This window comes from Phyllostomus hastatus, unplaced genomic scaffold (assembly GCF_019186645.2).
Source record: "Phyllostomus hastatus isolate PE091 unplaced genomic scaffold, TTU_PhHast_1.1 phas_contig_402, whole genome shotgun sequence".
In the NCBI taxonomy this organism is placed as follows: Eukaryota; Metazoa; Chordata; class Mammalia; order Chiroptera; family Phyllostomidae; genus Phyllostomus; species Phyllostomus hastatus.
Genome location: NW_025333873.1, coordinates 646,328 through 667,659, shown reverse-complemented (window position 1 = coordinate 667,659; position 21,332 = coordinate 646,328). Strand labels below are relative to the sequence as shown.

Here is a 21,332-nt window from a genome sequence, read left to right as displayed (position 1 = left end):
GGATATGTCTCCTTGGGTAAGAGAAAGAAAAGAATAAATAAATGGGACTATATCAAACTAGAAAGGTTTTGTACAGCTGAGGAAACCATCAACAAAATGAAAGGATGACCCACTGAGTGGAAGAAGATATTGCCAATGATATGTCCTATAAGGGGTTAATGTCCAAAAAAAAAAAAAATAAGGTTGTTACAACTGAACACCAAACAAACAATTCAATTAAAAAATGGGTAGAGGACATGAACAGACATTTCTCCTACAGATGGCCCACAGACATATAGAAAGACGCTCATCATCCCTAGTCATCAGAAAAATGCAAATTAAAACCACAAGGAGATACCACCTCACACTTGTCAGAATGGCTATCATCAGTAAATCAAAACACAAGTGTTGGAGAGGCTGTGGAGAATATGGAACTCTCAGGCACTGTTGGTGCGATCGTAAATTGGTGCAGCCACTAGGAAAGAGTACAGAGTTCCCCAAAAAGTCAGACTACCATGTGACCCAGCAATTCCACTGCTGGATGTTTATCCAAAGAAATCCAAAACACTAATTGAAAAGATGTGTGCACCCCTATATTTATTGCAGCATTATTTACAACAACCAAGATATGGAAGCAACCTAAGTGTCCATCCACGGATGAATGGATGAAGAAGAGGTGGTACATAAGAGTATACACAGCGGACCATTACTGAGCCATAAAAAGAATGAAATCTTGCCATTTGAGACAACATGGATGGACCTAGAGGCTAATATGCTAAGTGAAATAAGTCAGAGAAAGGTAAATTCCACATGGTTTCACTTACATGTGGAATCTAAGAAGTAAATGAACAAGCAATACAGAAACAAATTCAGACACAGAGACCAAACTGATAGTTGCCCGATGGGAGGGGCTGAGGGGTTGGGTGTAAAAGGTGAAGGGTTGGGGGAGTACACACTGGCGGTTAACTGCAGCATAGGGAACCTAGTCAGTAATATTGTAGTAACTATGTGTGGTGTGGTGGCTGCTGGGCTTATCGGGTGATCACTTCGTAAATAATATAAATGTCTAATCACTGTGTTGGACACCTGAAACTAATGCTGTATGCCAAGTGGAAATTTAAAATAAAAGTGAAAATTACTATGTTAACTAATACAATGCAAATTAAAGTGTTGGGATATTGAAACAAAAAAAAAAACAAAAGCAATAACGAAAGCAACACCAACTGCTAGAACAAAATAGTGCTGGAAACTAAGATCTGGGCTGTGATTATGCTCTGCTCTGTATCACTCTCCTGTTACTGCTTGTACTGTGAATGGAGTGGTTTCAGTAACGCGTATTTACTGTCTCGCTGTGCTGGAGGCAGAATTCTGAGACGGGTCTCATTGGGCTAAAATCAAGGCGTGGGCAGGACCGGATTCTTTCTATAGGCTCTGCGGATTAATAGAATCTGCTTTCTTTACTTTCCCAGCTTCAAATGGATGTCCACACTCCCTGGCTCTTGGCTGCCCTCCTCCATCTTAAAAACCAGCAAGGACTAATTGAGTCCTTCTCACATTACCTCACTCTGACACTGAGCCTTTCTCTTCCTCCTTCTTCCATGTTTAAGGACCCTGTGATTGCATTGGGCCTGTCAGCATAGTCTCCGTATCTTAAATTTAGCTGGTTTGCCTTGTGACATATTCCAAGGTATAGGACTTAGGAGTATGTGGACATCAGCTTGCCACTTGCTAGTTGGTATCAGCCCCCTCAGGACACAGAGCTGGTAACGCACTTAGTTCAGGAGTCAGTTTCACAACAGGGACAGAGGTGTCTCGGATGGCAGTGCCTCAGGAAAGTGATTCCATGGCAAACCTCACCTGTGATGAGAGATCGGTTTTGGTCCCATCGTATTGTGAACCTCCAAATCGTGATCATAACCAAGAGGCCTCGTCTCGCCAACTGGAACCCACCAATAAATAGGTGTTTCTTCAGTGCAAAGCAAGGCTTTGTCGTATGTACCTGCAGACAGTAGGATCTCTGGGAGTAGGGTGATGTTTGCATTAAGGGTGGTTTTATCCATTTTTCTCCATTCTCTGGTTTTTCACATTTGAATTAAGTCTAGAATTAAAATTACATTTAGAATTAAGTTTACTTTAGAGTATTACTTAATTGCCTGCTCATACTTTATACTTTGATTTCTGTCTTGTATGTTCAGCACAGACACACCTGAAACCTAATGATAGAAGGCGCCCTGTAACAGGGCTGTTGCAGGAAGAGTTAGCTAAATTGGCTGCCTCCTTGCAGTGTTTTTAAAGCCAGAGCCTTCTTGGAAGTTAATCATCTTAGAAGAGGGGCGCAGAGCACACTGCTTAATTTAGAATACGAGTTCAGAAAAGACAGAGCTTCCCCGACTTTGTACAGCATTTAGTTCCCTGGCAGAGGTTGAAATTCTGAGAAATATCATTGCTTATTCTAGATTTATTTATGTAACTATTTTTTTAAAGTTTCATGTATTTATTTTTAGATCGAAGGGGAGGGAGGGAGAAAGAGAGGGAGAGAAACACGATGTGGGAGGGAAACACTGATCGGTAGCCTCGAGAGCGTCCCCAGCCGAGGACCTGGCCCGGGACCGAGGTGTGTGCCCCGACTGGGAATCGAAATGGCGATGCTTCGGTTTGCAGGACGATGCCCAGCCCACCAAGCCACAGCAGTCATGGCTGTTTGTGTGATTGCTGTTGTGTAGACCCAGTAAACACAGTGTTTGATCATGATTGTTGTGATACGAGTTTATGTAAAATTTGTATCTGTTGATGTTATCACTCGTTCTCCTCTAATAGAGGCCTGTGTGTAGCCCTTCCTCCCTTGCACCCACACCCACTATTCAGGATTGAAAACACACTGAAGAGGACTCTGTGTCTGTATCTTCCACGTTGCTTTTTCTTTCCGGTGCTGTATGCATAGGCCCATAGTACAGTAGATACGACAGTGAACTAATCTGTGTGGACAACAGCGATAAATCAGATTAACCTGCCCTTGAAGTTCAGCTTTCACAACATTAGGTGCGTAGTGCAGATATTTTTGTGATTCCCTTAACTATATCTGTCTCCACTATAATGAAAAAGGATAAAAATGATTTACTTTTTATTGAGAAAGAATGAAGGTTAGAAATATACTCAGGTAAGTAGGTTTGCATTTTTTTCTATGGCCACCTCTAGAACTCGACAGAAGAGAATTAAAGCCACGGAGAACCAGGTTCTAAAATTACGGAATAGATCTGAGCAGTATGGAGTTTGCTCAGGGATTGGGCCTGTCTGCTTTGAGTCGGCAGTGCTGATAACGTCAGTGGGGTTGCAGGAGGAAGCCGGTGGTGGCAGGACCACGCCAATGCACACAGGATCTGTCTTTATCAGCCTCCAGACTCCCAGCCCTTGTCTGAGAGATTGAGGTGACAAGCGGAATGTCCGCCGATGGAAGACTGTGAAAGCGGCAAGTTGTACAGCCTAGTTTCAGATGACACGATCACTTGCACTCCCATTTATCAGTTCATGGACATATGAAATAAATGTCACAAAAATGTACACGAGGATTTTAAGAATGTGAAGGACATCTGGGTGTTGCTTTAAACAAGAATAGAATGTGCTTTGACAGTAATGAAATGGGGAAAAACTTCACAAGGTGTTCCAGGGATTTTTACGAAAGGGAGAAAAATGTTGTATAAAAGCAGTAAACAGTGCAAAAGCACGAGGATGTGTGAAAGGAACGTGACTGGGCAGAGGCACGAAGGGGAGGGATCGCCCGTTTTCACGGGAGGCCCAGAGGCTGGCGGATGCAGCCGTCTCACTGCCCCCTCTGAGATGTCCCAGACCTGCACCTGCGGAACGGAACAGAACGTAGCGGAGCGGAGGCCCAGTTGGACGGTGCCCCGCACAGGTCTCACCGTGGGCCCTCCTGCACGGGAGTGATGGACGTCCGCCCCTGGACTGGAGAGACGCCTTCTGCCTACCAGGACTCTTCCGTGTAGAACGTCCTTTACAGACGTGAAAACAGTTCAGAACTAACATTGTAGGAAAATGCACCACTTTAAAGATAGCCTAGTGCTAAACAATGCCAAGTCCAGCCTCTGAGGAATAGACAGTTCTCTGCGGAGAATCTAAATTCTGTTTAACTAGTAAACACCCTCGCAGCAAGTATGTATCGCAGAGAGCATGTTCAGTCAGTGCACCGGTTAAAAACATCAGCTTTGGAGCCAGGCCGCTGCATGTGAAACCTGGCTCCACCCCCTGCGAGTTCTTTGAGTCTCAGTGTGCCTTGGTTTCCTCACCCATAAAACAGGGATAGTAATTTTACCTAATTCATAAGGTTGTCTTGAGAACTCATTGAATTACAGAAATACGCTTAGAACAGTACCAGACACATAGTAATCATTCAATAAATATTTTATTTAAATTATTACTGTTGTGTTTGTCATAACTTTATTACTTATTCATGAATTTTGGCTGCTATGAAAGAGAACCAGTTGTAACTCTTGTAAACTAAGGAGGTGATTGCCGAAATAATCTCGGTCAGTAGGCTGTGCTCAGCCGAGGATCAGATTAGTGAGTGGGACAATTAGTCTGAGGGATTTTCCTTGGAGGCGTTGTGAAATGAAAGCAGATGAGAAGTATGAGAGAACAGATCCAGAAGTTGAGCATCTAACTAACAAAAGCTCCAGGCAGAAAGGCTGAGAGAATGAAGGGGAGAAGACTGTATTAACTAATGGACGGAATCCTCCCCGAGTTAAAGACTCAGGCTGGAACAGCATGCCCACTGCCGAACAGAATTGGTGAGAAAGTTCTACACCTGAACTCAGACCTGTGAGCCTTCATCACACCAAGTGTCGTTGCAGCTTCCCGAGGAAAGGAACTGGGTTATCTACATACATCAGTCCCGTGTCAGACTTCTTATGAGCCGTGTTAGATGACAGGAAACAGTGGAAAAACAGCTTGAAATCCTGAGGGGGAAGTGATTTGGAATCTCTAATTCTGTTTTTAGCTCTGGTAGCCTCCAAAAGCGAGAATAAATACATTTCAGAAATGCGAAGACAAACATTTTTGGAAGAGATTCCTTCAGGACTAAGAGGAGAGCAGAGGATACAAGAAACACCAATAAGCAAAGAAGCCAGCACACTTAGGGCTGAGTCTAAATAGTTAAAGATCTTTCTGTGAAGCATAAGGAATGTGTTAGTAATAGCAACAGCAGCAACTTTGGGGAATTATCGAATATTTCTATAAATCATGGAAGAGGGACAAGAGGACAGCGTCCGTCTTTGTCTGGGGTTGGCGGACTCTCGGTGAAGGGCCAGGGGTCACCAGCCCGGGCTTCACGGGCAGTGTGGTCCTGCTGCGCCCATCCCCTCTGCCACTGCGGCGCGGAAGCAGCCGTAGATGGCACACGTAAACACACGAGTGTGGCCAAGTTTTTATCAGACTTTGTCTGTGAACAATACAACTTGATTCCCCGTAACTTTCACATAGTTCAAAATATTCATCTTAAGTTGTGGGCCGAAGATACTGAGTAAATAATGTGCTGGGTTTGGTCCATACTTTGCTGACCTCTGCCTCACAGAACAAAGGAAGGGGGTAAAGAAAATGTCCTTTTAAGGAAAAACAAGGGGAGAAAAGTGGAGAAAGGTGGGCAAAAACCATAAAGAAGTCTAACAAATAGGAAACAAAAAACGTCAGTAAAAGAAAAAGAAAAATGGTTCTAGTAAATGAATGGAGTAAACTTTTTTGCTAAAGCCAGACTCTCAGATTGGATATATTGGAGATGATAATAACATATTAGATCAGTCTATATCTGTATGATAGGACAGTGCTTCTTAAAATGTGATTTATATAACAGTGCCAGTTAGCAAACCGTTAGGAGGACACCATAAGTGCAGAACTAGAGTGGCTGGAAACTTCTGTAGCATTGTGACATTGTCACAACTTCAAGTGTCATCATCTTTCCAATAGTTTATTGTAGTTTACAAAACTGTCCATCAGTAATGGTTTGGAAATTAAAAATAAAACCGGTTTGAGAAGCACTCTCAGAGAATACAACTCAGATACTAAAAAAGCAGGTCCATATTTATAGACATGTTAAATGAAAAAAGAATGGAACAGTACAAAGGTATGATGCATTGTATTTTTTTAAAAACACCAACCGTGTATGTGATGAATTTTGAAATATGGAACAATCCACGTGCAGTTGTTAGCCAGGATGATAGAAGAGAGACGGTGGTTGGTGTGTTAGGGCTGACGGACGGGGCGATACGAGAGCGTCTCCGTGCTCTGGTCTGTGCACGTCTGTATTGTTCGGCTCCTTCACCGCACTGTCTTCACTCACGGTGTAATGCAATATCTTAAATTAATAATCTCTTGGTCTTTTCAATGAATGCTATTCGTCAGTTGAGTATCCATATGGAAAACAAGGACCTTGACCTACCTTACACAATATACAGAAATTAATCTGAGATGGTCGCACACTGAAATGTGAAAGATAAAACAGTAAAGCTCTCAGGAGAATACCTGGGACGATGTCTTTATGAATTGGGAGTGGACAACGATTTCTTAAATAGAATACAAAAAGGACCAAGCACATTGGAAAAGATTTATTAGTTGGGTTTCATTAATACTGAATGTTAGGCTCATAACAAGATACCATTAAGGGAAAGAAAATGCAGGCTACAGATTGAAGAAGATATTTAATATATCCAATATATGTGAAACTTAAAATTACGTATTTCCTGTGTGTGTGTGTGTGTATCTCATGAAGAACTTGGTATCCTGCAAGCTAATAACAGATAATTCCATTAAAAATGGGCAAAAAGTTTGAAGAGGCACTTCAAAAAGAAGACAGCCAGATGGCCAATTTGCATATGAAAATGTTCTCAACATCATTAATCATAAAGGAAAGGCAAATTAAAACTCCTGTACCTGGATCTGAATGGCTACAATTAACAGGACTCATAAGACCTAGTGCTGGCGAGGCTATCAGAAGAGCAATTAGAAGTCTCATACATTGCTGGTGGGAGTGTCAGTGTAGTCACGAAGCTGGACGTGCAGGAATTTCATGATGCAGTAGCTAGCTCTACTCCTGTGTGTTCACTCTGTACAATTGAATGCTTGTGGTCAGCAAAAGAGTGCTATGAGAATATCCGTATAAACTCTGTTCTTCATATCCCAGAAATCTTTCCATCAAGAGTATAAGTTGTAATATATTCATATGTTTACCACACAGCAGTGCAGAAAAGGAAATACTGCTACACATAACGATGTAGGTGAATCTCACTGACACTATATTGAACCAAAGACAAAAGAATATCTCCTGTGTGGTTTCACTTTTGTGATTTATGGGGAAGGAAGAGACTAATGGTTTCCTCTGCTGGGGTGGGGGGGACATTGATTGGCAGAGGGCACATGGGAGCATTCTGGGGTGCCGGGAAGGTTCTAATCAGGATGGCGGCCACAGAGACATATGTAACAATTCATTAAGTTCTGCACCTACGTACTTAGTACATGCATAGTTTATTGTTACACCTCGGTAACAATGTAAAAAAGAACCCAAACCCAGCCAACCTATTCTCTATCCTCTGATTTGAAGACTGTCATTATCTTATACCAAATTTCTCGCATATTCAAGGGCCTTTTTCTAGGTCCTGTAATCTTTTTTAGGTGTCTCTTTTTGCAGATATACTGTTCTAAATTAATCATTGTTGCTTTGGAATACATTTAATGAATACATTTAATGGTGTGAATCTTTTCCTACTATTCTTCTACTCTAAAATTATCTTGGCTTTTCTCACTGCTTTGTTATTACAGACCCTCTTTAGGATGAACTAGCCAAATTCTCACACACCCTCATGCCACTGGAATTCGAGTGTAATTACATGAAACTCATAAATGATAAGTCTGGAGGTCATTGGCATATGGGTTGAGTCCAGAAGCACTGTGCGTCTGTTTCTGCCCAGCTGTGTAGTTGTCTTCATGTGATGTGTGCAGGGTTTTGGTTTTTTTACATTTTTATTTTGCTATTGTGAATGGGATCTTTGTTACATTTTTAAGATTTCTTGATACAATATCCTTTGTATTATTGGAACTTTTTAATCATCATAATAATCACTTATTTATTGAATACTCCGTGCTAAATAATCTTCCTTACTTCATGTAATAGTCTCGGGTAAATACTGTTACAGCGTTACACTAGTTTTTACATTTGGGGTCAGTGAGGGACAAAGACTTCAGGCCGCACAGCTGGTTTCTGGTGGAGTTATGACTCCAGCCCAGGCAACCTCACGCCAGAGCTCCCCTGCCTGCGAACTCTGCACTGTTGGCCTGGGTGTCCGAGGATGGGGGAGAGCCGTGCGGGAGGGTCAGTGTGGGGTCAGGTCCAGTGCCGATGGATGTGACTGGCAGACGCTGGGTGAGCAGTGATTGGATGCGTAACAGCAACACCTATACTAACGTGGATTTTTTGGTATATGCTTATTTATATTTGAAGGCAACAGTATTCTAGCTTGAACTTAACTCAAGCCAAATAAAGTTCTATAGTTTTTCTAATCATTCAGAAATGATTCAATAATTTTATATATCCTCAGATGCTGCTATATGTACCGAATGCTGATAGCTCTTATTTTAGTTGTATTCTTTGTAAGGAACAATTGCTCATCCCCGCTAGCTGCAATAGTGGGCAATTGTTGCAAAGACACACAGGGTATTTAGGGAGATGGACTCGTAGCAGCACCTAAGAGGTGGTTGCACAGACTGGCCACTGCTCGTGGAGACTAAAACTGTCTTGTTCGCAGTCAGAATCAGCGTCAGGCACCTCAGCTGCAAGACTGTTTTTCAAGTTCTTCACTACAGTGCACTGTCTCAACCTCGCCTCAGCTGCTGCTGTCTTTGTCATGGGCCTTTTCGTCCACCCATTTGCATTTATATATACTGCCAACCTGATTTCTCCATGGTCCCGGGTAGAATTTCTGAGAACATTTAATTGGCTAAGATACTCACTGTGTGTGGGCCAAACATTTCATGTTCCATAGACTATGGACTGGACTTCTGATTGGCTGACTTAAGACAGGTGTTCCCCACAGCAGTTCTAGTCATTTCTGGCCGTGGTGGCGGGGCGGGGGGGGGGGGGGCGGCGGTGGGGATGGCTGCTTGGGTGAAACACGGCTCGTTTAGGGTCCCCTCTTTGGAGACCAGATTGATTTGACCTAGAGAAAGGGAATGTGACCACAGTGTATACTCTGGGTAACATGTTTATAGCCACTGCACGTTTTCCCTTTCAAATAAAATCTAAAGAAGTGGCTAGAATTGCAAATAGCATTTGGATTTACAGTTGAGTAGAGCAGAAGGGAAATATTAAAGTGTGCTCGTATGTATGACTTGAGAACAGCCCTTTGCTGACTGCTGTATAAGCCTGACAACACACAGCCGTCTGTCTCTTATAGGTAGCTTGGTTAAGATGCCTGTTTAATTAGGATCGTTAAAACTTTGGATGAGTTACTGATAAATGTTAGGGAACTTTTTTTTTAAAGATTTTATTTATTTATTTTTAGAGAGAGGGAAAGTGAGGGAGAAAGAGGGAGAGAAACATCAATGTGAGGTTGCCTCTCATGCGCCCTCAATTGTCAACCTGGCCCGCAACCCAGGCTTGTACCCTGACTGGGAATCGAATCAGTGACCCTTTGGTTTGCAGGCCAGTGCTCAGTCCACTGAGCCACACTAGCCAGGGCTCTTTGATATTTTAATAGCTAGGCTTGGCTTGAAAGAGGCTTTTGAGAATTTTAGAAACCCCAGAATTTAGCAAACTCCTGTAAGAATATTCTCTGATACGTGTTTTTAACCTGAGGTCAGGGCTACGTGAAGCTGTATTATGAGATTTTTATTATGATAGTAAATCATTCATAGTAGAATGAAAACACTGAAATACTATATTCAATAATACGGATATTGGAGTAAAACTGGATGTAAATACTTGTTAAATCGATCCTAGGTTGGGCCATGCAGGCTGCTGCCTACATCTTCATTCACAGGAAGTGGAAGGATGACAAGAGCCACTTTGAAGACATGATCGATTACTTCTGTGACATCCGCGAACCACTTCAGCTCCTCATATTCCCAGAAGGCACTGATCTCACAGGTAAGGTAGTCCGGGTTTGGGTCACAGAAGTTTTAAAAATGAAGGAACTCAGAAATCATCTAGTCTAGACTTACTTCTTAGATGAAGTAACTGAATAGCAACAAGATTAATGTCCCACCCTTCAGGTCACTCAGTCGATCAGTAGCACATTAGAACCCAACACTCCTGGTCTCCAGCCCACAGAATCTATGCTGGGCAACCCCAAGAGATCATTATTTTTTTTTTTTACTTGCCATCCTAGACCTTTGTATTTTGAGTCTCAGTATGTATGTTAATTATCAGCCTTCTATATAATTTGTATGGAACCACAAAGGCTCTGAATAGCCAAAGCAATCTTGAGAAAGAAGAACCCTCTTCCTGTTCTTTATATTTTCTGTCCTCTTCTGAGGTACATATTCTCCCATTAGACCTTTTTTCCTCAATTTCTTCCTTATTAGAGAAGCACACAATAGTAACCAGTTTCATTTATTGTTGATTTAAGTTAATATATTGCCTTTCTCCTGGTATTTTAAAGCCTTATCCTTGTTATAAGTAAGAAGGGCTCTGTCCTTTCTCAAGAAAACTAGCCATAATTGAGTTGTGGAGGGGACATAGAAGGACATAGGATTTTCGACCTTCCCAGATTTAAACTATCGTGTTTCACCGTGTGTAATGTGCTATGGGGGAGCTTTGCCCGCAGAGCCACCCCCGGCCACCATGGATGAGAACAAGTCTACCAAGACATGACCTGCTTGGGGAGGAAAGGTGGCCGATCTCTCAGAGGAGGAGGACCAGGAGCCTGTTCCTCAGTGGGCTTTTATTGGGTTCAGTTTGCACAAGAATACAGGTAAAGCTCATCAGTCAGTGTCAGGCGGTAAGGATCAAACAGTTTGTAACATACAAAGAACTCTGAGGGCTTATTCTGAGTCAGGGTCAGTTAGCTAAAGGGCCATAAAACTTTGGGAAACAAACTCATTTCATGCTTGGACCCTTATCAGAAAACTGAGGGCCTTCTTAGCAAAGCAGCTTTCACAGGATTTTATGCCTTCTTTCTTAGGCCTGATTGCCCTGGGGATCCTGACACCATTCCTGCCCAGGGCTGCACCGCCCTCTGGCATTGTTTCAGGCTTAAGTCAGGCAGGGGAAGTAAGGCAGCCAAGAGATTAGGAGACTTCTTGCAGACAGAATGAGGACTCAGGCTGTGTCAAAGCCGAGGGGTGAGGGTCCATCACTCCTTTTTGTTATAGCCCTCTGAGTCCTTCCCTGAGCCCCCCTTCTCGACTATGCCTGTCTTAGGTCATCCCTCCTTTGAGGAATCTTACCCATCGTTGGCTAACTGGTCATCCTCCCAATGCCAGGCAGGGTGAAATAAAAGGGGACAGAGGCGGCGCCCCTGCCAGGGAGGTGAGCTTTGTCTCCTTAGTGGCTTATGGTCCCAAGGTCTCTCACTCAGCCTTGGCCATGGGGGGTTAACACTTCTGAAACCAGGCAAGGTGGTTCCCAACAATGTGCACCCACGTTTTTGGCCAGAACTTTCAGGAAAAAAAATCTTCTGTTTTAATTTTATAATTCAGTTTTTTATTTATATATACTTAGAAACAAAACTGATTATCATATTCCAGGGTATTATTTTGCATACAGATATCAGTATTGCTTTCTACAGTTAGTCTTTTAACACAAAAGTGTAAATAAAAGAATTAAAAACATTGATATAGATACAGAATTAGTACTACCCATGTAGAATGTGCATCCTTATTTTTCCCTCAAAAATTTGGGCAAAAGTTGAGCATTATACATGGCAAAATACGGTAGATAGGCCAGGAATGCCATTGGATTTCAAGGAATTCTTTAGAAGATTAAAAACAAAGTAAGACTCTTTCATTCTTGCTGAATTAGTACTCTTCACATGTTTTTAAACCGTGGGTGAGTTTTGTAGATGAAGCCTTCAGTGGTGGTTTGGAGTTTAGGGCAGACTGAAGAACAGCTGTGGTGGAACTTGGGTGGGGGTGGGGAAGCAAGCTTGCATGAGAAGTTCTGTAGAATTCTTAGGCTCAGAAGAGCAAAATTTAAAAACTTTTTTTACTTCAAGAGCGAGCAGAATTTGAGAAGGATCTTAGTGGGTGAAAGTCTGCTGTACAAGGGAGACAGACTGAAGTGGGACAGACCTGAAGTCTAGTGGTCACACAGCATGGAGAGATGGACCTTGAACTTGCCTTCTGAATCCTCAGTACCCGATCAAGGCAACTAAGAGTCACTGAGAGGAGCACCGCTTACAGCTGAAGAGAGGAGAATGTGTAAACAAGCAAACCTATTCACTCTCTGGACATAGTTATGTGTGGAGCCAGTGCCCAAGAGAGTGTAATGAAAATACAAATCACACAACTATTTCAGTAAGTGAATGGGTGACTAGGCCATAATGTGTCAGTACAGGAAATCAAAGTACTTTGGGAAACACTGATCGCAAGGAAGAGACCCTTGACTCACTCATTGCAGATGGAACTGAGCCAGATGAACCGTGGCAATTTTAATGTAACCAGTATTGTGTGCTAAAATGTATGCTTACTGTATACTGTATGCTTGATTTTTATAGTTAAAATTCCAGAAGTAGTCAGTCACTGATGGGTAATATTGTCTGCATGTTGTTTAAGCTTGGAAATATGAGTTGACTGATCACCAGACCTAACCTGTCATTGGGAAATTATAATGGACAGAGCCATATTTAAATTCTGTAATACTTAGAAAGTATAATACTTAAATTTGGGTATTGAAACAGCAGCTATATTAGTGTGTTATTTACTGAGATGATAGATTAATTTGTATTTGTGAATGCCATACTGCGCACTAAGCAATGGTGCCTTTGGAGGTTATTTAGTAATTAGATGCTAATGGGGTGAAAGTTCGCAGGCTGCTGCTGCTTTGGTGCATCGTTGTTAGAATTTTCATGCATTAGACCTTCAGAGCCTGCACACATATATATTTAAAACTTTTTTCACTCTACATTTTTTCTCAAGTGTCTTTTTTTAGGTGATGAATTTAATTAACATCTAGTTGCTTATTTTCAGGGTCCAGAGTACTCACTGTTACATGATGCAGTTGCATATTTTTTAAGTTAAAAGGGCATGTACAGACCATTTGCCAAATAGAAAAAACAGACCAATCCTGAAGCTTTAAAAATCTTTTTTAAAATAGAGCATTATGCAGATAGTTTAAAGTTGGGATAAAATTTTTTTAAATAGGCTACCAGTCTACTTTCAATTTTGAAAAAGTGTTCATTTGAAGGGTTGTTTAAATTATGTTTTTTTTTAATTTTTAAAGATTTTTATTTATTTATTTTTTAGAGATGGGGGAAGGAAGGGAGCAAAAGAATAAGAGAAACATCAGTGAAAGAGAGAAAAATGATCAGTTGCTTCTCATATATACCCCATCTGGGAAGAGAACCTGCAACGCAGGCCTGCGCCCTGACCAGGAATTGAACCAGCAACCTTTGGCTTTGCAGGATGATATCCAACCAACTGAAGCCACACTGGTCAGGGCCAAAGGTGTTTTTAGTTAACCACAGTTAACTCTAAATTTGGTCTTTTAAGCCCAAAGAAAGTGTTTTGTAATCTTCTAAGTTCTGAACCCAGCTTGCTTACGTATTTTCAGATAGGTATATTTAAGTGTAATTTTACATATATTCTGTCTTTATATGTTATTGTTAGTTATAACTTTTTTCTTGTTTGTGGAGGTAATTTATATTAATTTGGGGAAATTTAAAAGTATAGGAGTACAAGAGTTAGTCAGTTCTACTTCCCATAAAGAAACCTGTTCTAATTTTACTCTCTTGCTTTTGTGTGTTTTGGTCACACATACATACATACACATGTGTACACACACATACAGGCATATGTATGGGCACATAAACACACACACACATTTTAAAACAAAATTGGAAAGTTAGAATTATAGTATTTCTTGTACTTATATTGTAATGTCTCACATTATATTCTTTGAAAACATGATTTAAAGATTGGGTAGGTTTTATTTTTCATTATATTGGTTATTAGGGTTGTCTTGAAAAACAGAACCAGAAGGGGGGGTGTGTGTGTGTGTCTGTGTGTGTGTGTAGAGAGAGAGAGGTGAGGCCTACTCACATTTTGGAGGATAATCTGCTTTACTTGAAGTCTACTGAATTAAATACTAATCTCGTCAAAAATACCTTCACAGAAATATCTGGAATAATGTTTAGCCAATTTGACCCATAAAATTTACCATCACAATTGGTCTACCGTAATTCTGGCTTCTCTTTCTCTGATTTGGAAAGGTTTTCTAGGTTTTAACAATTATAACATTAAATGCAGTTAAATACCCTTGTATATAAAACTTCTTCATTTAGTGTATTGAGTGCCTGGAACTTTATATACAAGACAAAGTCCCTACTTGTATGAAGCCTAAATTCTATGAGGAAAACTAGATAAAAGACAAATAAGTTAATGAAACTATGCCCAGTATTCATAAACGCTGGGCACAGAAGTAAAGATAAGGAGGGAGTAACAGAAGGTGGGGACGCAGGGTGCTATGTTATATAAGGTGGTTACAGAAAGCCCCTTAAGTTTCTACTTAAGCAGACTTAATGAACAGAGTGGAAAACCATGCAGGTATTTGGGCAGAAGGCATTCTGGGTGGAGGGAAGAACAAATGCACGGACCCTTAGGTGGGAACATGCCTGTCTGGTTGAGAACAGCAAAGTGGCCGGTTGGCCCGTTGGACTGGAAGGAGCGCTGGCCTTGGAGTGTTACAGGGAGTGAGCTGACAAGACAGGAGGCTGTGGGCAGAAAGTGGTTACCAGCAACCACCGAGTCCACGGATGGGCAAGTGAAGTGGGTGTGGAGGGGAAGACCTGCATCTCTGTCTCGCTGTCTCTGATCATCTCTGCCTTCCCACATTGTGGCTGTGTTTTAGAGGTGCCTAGACGGGCATGCACATCCCACAACAGGGCTCACTGTGGTCTTCCATTCCCTAAAGTCTGTGATGAGCTGGAAGAGCCCCCTGACGAGCAGTTCAACACTCATCCTCTGGTGCCCAGGCTTCCTCATCCCATGTCAGGTCCTGTCCGCCGTCGGCGAGGGACTGCTGGGTGCTCCCGTGCCCCGGCATTCTCCTCAAACGAATGTGAAAGGAGCTTGTTACTTTTTATGTGTAGGGCCTTCGCTTTGGACTTGCTGCGGATCTGTGGGCGTTTAGTTCTTTGACTCAATTCCTCCCTTGGAATAGTAATAAAAATGTAACCCCATTTATAGGACTGTTCTTTGAATATTTGAATCCATCTGTGGTTTTTTGAGGTTTTGAGGGTTCCATGGGCTTAAATTTATTCCTAGGAAAGCTGTGTTTATATAAATATATATGTCTTTTTCTTGTGACTTAGAGTGGCCCATAAATTCCAGGATGCAGCTGAGTTTTGCATGTTCTAACATCTGCTGTCATCAGAAGCTATTTCCTGATCTCCCCCAGGGGTTGAGGCCAGATTTCTGAACACTCTACTTTTTCCAAATATATTTGCTGAGTAATGGGTTTGGTTCTTCTTGGAACTTATAAACTTACCTCATGGAATGGAAAAAGAAGTTTTTGCCAAAATTTGGAACATATACTTGACTTTGTAACTCTCCTCAGCCAAACCACGTTCAGATGTTGGTACGTGATGTGCTGATCGTGTGCCCGTCCGGCCGTGGGGTGGTTTTGGTCAGTGATGCTAGCACTCGGTGCCCGAGTGGGGAGGATGTTTCCCTCTGCATCGAAGCCCTAAATTACCGGGTTAAAAAAAATGTCGATCTGATATATTTGGCAAATTACTACTTATTTCTCCTGGATGTATAAATCTCCTTATGTTTTATTACTATTTTGGTTTTACTTTATTGGCATCTTATATTTAGTATTTAAGTGTTTATTATGTAAAGATTATTTTATGGAAATTTAGTTTATTAGGAATTTATTTGTATTTTAGTTTTCACTGTATATTGACTTTTATGAAATCTCTTAAAGAATTTTAAAAATGTGAGTTTGCATTTATAAACCATCATAAAAAGTCTGTTAATACCTTATAAATTTTTCAAAATTCCAGTAAATACATACTCTAAGATCTTTGTTAGGGATTTACATAAGTGTTTATATCTTCTTATTTGACTCAGTTTACTGTACTTGGTAATTACAGAAAAATTAACTGCCATTTTTATCAAAGAAATTCTGTCCTGTTTTCTTACCTCACATTATCTTCCTTTATTTTATTGCTTCTGATTTTCTATTGTTTTGTTCAGAAAACAGCAAGGCCCGAAGTAATGACTTTGCTGAGAAGAACGGACTCCAGAAATACGAGTATGTCTTGCATCCGAGAACCACAGGCTTTACTTTTGTGGTGGATCGTCTGAGAGAAGGTAAGCACCCTTCTCAAAGTACTCTTTTTTATTTAAGTGGCAAAAATTGCTAAACTTTATATATACCTTTAGAACTAACAAAGCACTTTTTTTGTATTCTATCTCAAGAAATGAGAGCCTGTATTTTTATATTAGGTTGACCCCATGTACTAAAATGTTCTATTATATATTCTTTAGAAATAGAAAAGATGTCTTTATAAAAGCAACACTTTTCCAACTTTTTTTGGAATAGACAAAATGATGTATACAGTTAAACAATCATTCCATTTTTAGATGTTTCTCAAAGCAGCAAAATTGTCCTGAAAGTATCTTATTACTTCTACTGTAGTCTTTTATAGGTTAAAAATAGTTTTGCATTTATTATTCTAGTCACTCCAACCAATGATTCTGGTTGGTAGGAAGGCAGTAATGCCACCTTCATTTTAGGGTTGAATAGAACTGCCGTCTAGGGGGGTCCATAAATTTTTGTAGGTCGGGGCAGAACCTCCTTCTCCTCCCGAGTCTGCGTCCCCCACCGCCAGCTGCCTCACACGCACTTCTAGAGCCTCGCCTGTTGGAGAGCCTGTGGGGACACGGGGATTCCACTGACGGGACCACACTCAACACCCGTCTAAATGTTTACGTCTTGATATTTTTATTGGGTATTTTAAAATGTAAAACAGTTTTACATTTTATTATAGCTGCAGATTTATATGTGTATGTATCCATGCACACATGTACGTACAAATAGGTAGCACACACATTACTGTATTTGAGGAGGGAACATGCTGAAGTGTTAACTGATTTCACAAGAGAAACTCAAAGCCCAGAGTCACCTGGCAGAAGGAGACTCTGGTGACACCTGTGATGAATTATCACCTTCATCTGGTAAATACCTCTTTGTCACAAAACTGCTCATTCCTAACATTAAAGGCCTGGAAACATTGTGTGAGCATAAAGTTCTTTCTTCTTCCCCTAAATGGCATTATTGTTTCATTAGGGTTTAATGTGCTTTAAGACACTAAGTACAGTATAACCTTAGTTGGTGAACCTTGCCAAGATGAAGAACTGTTACAGCTAAGTACCTGCGATTTCAGAGAAATATACGGTCAGTCCAAAATTACATTACAAACTGAACATGGTGTCCCTGTTCGTGTGGCTGGCTTGCGTTTGGAATTCTGTGTTTATATGAATACGAAATGGACTTGACGGTTGCATGGTGTGTGACGAGGGAGCGCCCCTCTCCCCGTGGAAGTGCGTGGCGAGGGCAGTGCTGTGTGCCCGTGGCAGGCGTGGGGGGCACACAGGCGTGACAGCAGCGAGGCTTCTTGTCTCTCACTGGGGCACCGCTCGCTGCGGCTTCCCATTCAGAATTTCCCTTCCCGCTTGGCAGTGTGTTTTTTTATTTCCTCGCGTCACCTAATGCTTCATAGTACTTCATGGTTTTATTAAAGGTGTTTCTGACATCAGGGAACACAGGCGTCTGCTGGATTTCTGTTAACACAAGTATGCTGTCGGAACACATCTTTTGCTAATAAAAATCTTTCTAAATCTAGGCGGGATAATTGAGAGATCATTTTATAGTGGGTAAGGATATATCTGTAGTTCTGAAATCTGGAAAATATTTTAGTAGCAAACTGATTTGTAGCTTTGGAGAATGTGTTATTACTTAGTCATCACTCAGAGTACTAGTCAACGACCACAGTATGCAATTTTTCCTGCCAGAACTGGCAACTGATCCGCCCCCTCTCCCCATACAGTAAAAAGAGAAACACAGATGATTCTATTTGCTTTAGTTAGAAAAGTGTAACGGGGCCTCTGTACTATAATAGACGTAAGACATATGATGATGATGATGATTATAGGAACAGCAGTTAACATTTATTATTTGCTAAAAACCAGGCATGATGCTAAGTGTTCCGTCAGTCCTCAGCAATCCTACATGGTAGTTCCTACTACTGATATTTAATGTATAGAGCAAACGGAAGCAGAAATTGAGGTGAAGCAGCTCGTCGAACTTATTGGGATGTGATTTGTCTGACGGAATAGCCGTGCTTTTTTTACTATGACTTGGTGCCTTTTGTATCTGTAGTATGATTTTAGTTAATAAAAGACCTTTGTGATACTAGTGATCTGGATGGTTGTCCCAGGGAAGATGTTTTCAAAAGAAAAAAAGATGGTGGGCACAAGGCAGGTGGCTCTGAAGCTGCCTGAGATGCCGAGGGGAGCGGGCGCAGCCCAAGGAGGCTCAGGCGGAGGGTGGAGGCAGCTCCGCTCTAGGCAGGGCTGGGGCAGGGCTGGTGTCCCGTGAACAGGAAGGACACATTTCATCGAGAATCAGGGGTGAAGAGGTCATCCAGGCCAGAGTATCTTCCTTGAGAAAAGAAGGGCCCAGCATACCTTCCTGATCTTTAGGCCCCTGAGATCTGCGTTTGATAATCAATTCGAAATAGAGCGATACACCTGAAACCTTTAATTTTATTAACCAATGTCACCCCAATACATTCAATAGACATTTTTTTAAAAAGAAGCGTGCTGTTAAAACAAATGACTATTAGAAATAAATGTACTTAATGGAACCCTGGAGACCATATACTAAAACCAATTATCATTAAATAACATTTCTATTGCCACACATGTAACCGAATTTAGTGGTGCTGACATCAAATAGAACAAATGGGAAAGTGAGAAATTTATGACATCAAGAAGTTAAGGATAAAAGGTCTTATTAGGAAGGATTGAATAAGAAGAAAATGCAAAACAAGGAAAGTCGTTTCTGTTCCTCTATTTAGAATATATTTCATTGAGATGAAGAACATTTGGAAAATGAATACTTACCTGAAATAGAAATCCCTTTATAACTCTGTATAGATACGTTGTTCTTGGAATAATAACTGCAAAGAGTGTGTACCCCCCCCAACCAAGTGCCGTGATTTCCATCATCAGCGTACTTGCTTTATCTCTTGCTAGGTCATACCCATCCTAAGGCTGTGCAGTGCCCTGCAGATACTGCATGGAGAGCCAGTATTAGTTGAATTAATATCATTTTCTTTTATCTGAAAAGTGAGACAAGCATAGTATCCTAGATCTGCGTTTGTCATGGATGGTTTATTTCATATGTACCTCAAATCATAGGGCATTTCAATGTGTGATTATACAATTTTTTTTCAATAGTAGATTAACCCAAACCCAAAAGGAAGTTGCTAACTTAGAGAAAAGAGACCTTTATATGAGGAAGTTTTTGTTGTTTATTATATATTTAATAATAAACTTTTAACTTATTGCAACAAAAATTAGTTATATTTATTTCACCTCTGGTGCTTCATAATTTTTTTAGCAAAAATAGCTTTATTTTTCTGTCATTTTATACAAGTAATGATTTCGTGCGGCCATTAATTTGGTTTGCTGTTTGGTAAGCCAATTAACTGTAACCATGCAATAATTACTTTTACCATGAGGCGGCACAAGCGTGCACATTTGAAACCTGTTGAAATTAGGTTCAAGTAGTTGAGGGTAAGGGTAAAACACATCGTATTTGTTTGCAGGTATATCTTGTTTAAGATTGACCTCGCCTTCAAGAACTTTACCATCTTCATGGGTCGATAATAACACACATGGAAAAAGTCTGAAGAACAGTGTAAGACAATATGATTACACACTGACATATGGTATGTAACATACGAACATGATGCTGAGTAATCACAGGAGTGTTCAGTGGAGAGAGAGCAGACAGTGTTGAACTACTCAGGGAAGGCTTTCTCAAGTTGAATTTTCCTTAGACCTTGGAGACTCTAGGTGACTGGACAGGCAGAAAAAACGAGCATGGCTGAGGGCAGAAAAAGAAGAGTTGTAGAAAGGGCACAGAATTTGGGCCTGTGCAGAGCTGAGCAGTCAGCTGGCAGAACCAATCTCACTGAGCTGAAGGCTTGTGGTGTAAAGTAACAGACAACATGTAAGAAGGTTGTGTGGGGCCATTATTGTTGGGAACACTTAATTCCTCTCCCCAAATAGTCATGTTTTTAGTTTGTCCATTTCCAGGTCAAGTCAGTAAGCAAGTCAGCTCATGTGTTAAGACTCTAAAATATCATATGCACCTATTTATGGGTTTGGGGTTTGAAATAAATAAAATGGTTTTGAATTTAAAGTAGAACAATCCATATTTCAATCCATATTTAGTTCATATGCCTAAATTCTAAATATGAAGGAATGAAGGATACTGTCTTTCCACTAATCTAGGTGATAGAGGGTTAACCACTAAAGGAAAAATAGATTCCCGCTAGGTAATTTGGGTCAGCGCATCTGGTCAGAATTCTTCAGTCTACATCAAGGGAGAAAGGATTGCTGACTTAACACCCAGATTACAGACGCAGTATCTGATCCTACTGTCTTTGGCTCCCTCATTTTGGTTGACGGTGGTTCCCATCTGCTCTGAAAAAGCTGGCTGGCACCTGAGAAAGAAACGCAGGGTACTGATGATAGCTCAGTCTTCAGCAGTACCGTTAGACCATTTAATTTCTTGAGCTTTTTGCTTTGCACGCAAGTACCTACTGATAACTCAGTCTGTCTCCTGCCTACAGCGGGTGCATGTAGTGGGAAGGGGAGGTGGCCAGCAGCCACCACTCTCCGTGGCTCACACTGCACTGGTCTCAGCTCGTGAGCCTCCCCAAGGATTGCATTTCAGCGATCCTCTTCACAGCTGGCTTGTTCTAGGAGGCCAGGCTGGAAGGCAGACAAACTATTGAATTATCGGGTGCACTAAATGCCATGTACCCTGACCTTTTCATGTGACTTTTTATTGCTAGAAACTATTTATGAAATAGGATGAGACCTTTCCTTTATGTTAA

General features: G+C 41.1%; 1 protein-coding gene across 5 annotated transcripts in view; it reads left to right on the top strand.

Moving 5' to 3' along the window:
* Positions 1-21,332, top strand: part of LCLAT1 (lysocardiolipin acyltransferase 1) — a 150,459-nt gene that overhangs the window by 80,857 nt on the left and 48,270 nt on the right. For all 5 annotated transcript variants that reach the window (XM_045844564.1, XM_045844568.1, XM_045844565.1 and 2 more), the window contains 2 exons: positions 9,977-10,123; positions 16,393-16,509. In XM_045844564.1, the coding sequence (XP_045700520.1) occupies positions 9,977-10,123; positions 16,393-16,509 (264 nt within the window). The remainder of the gene's footprint in view (positions 1-9,976; positions 10,124-16,392; positions 16,510-21,332) is intronic.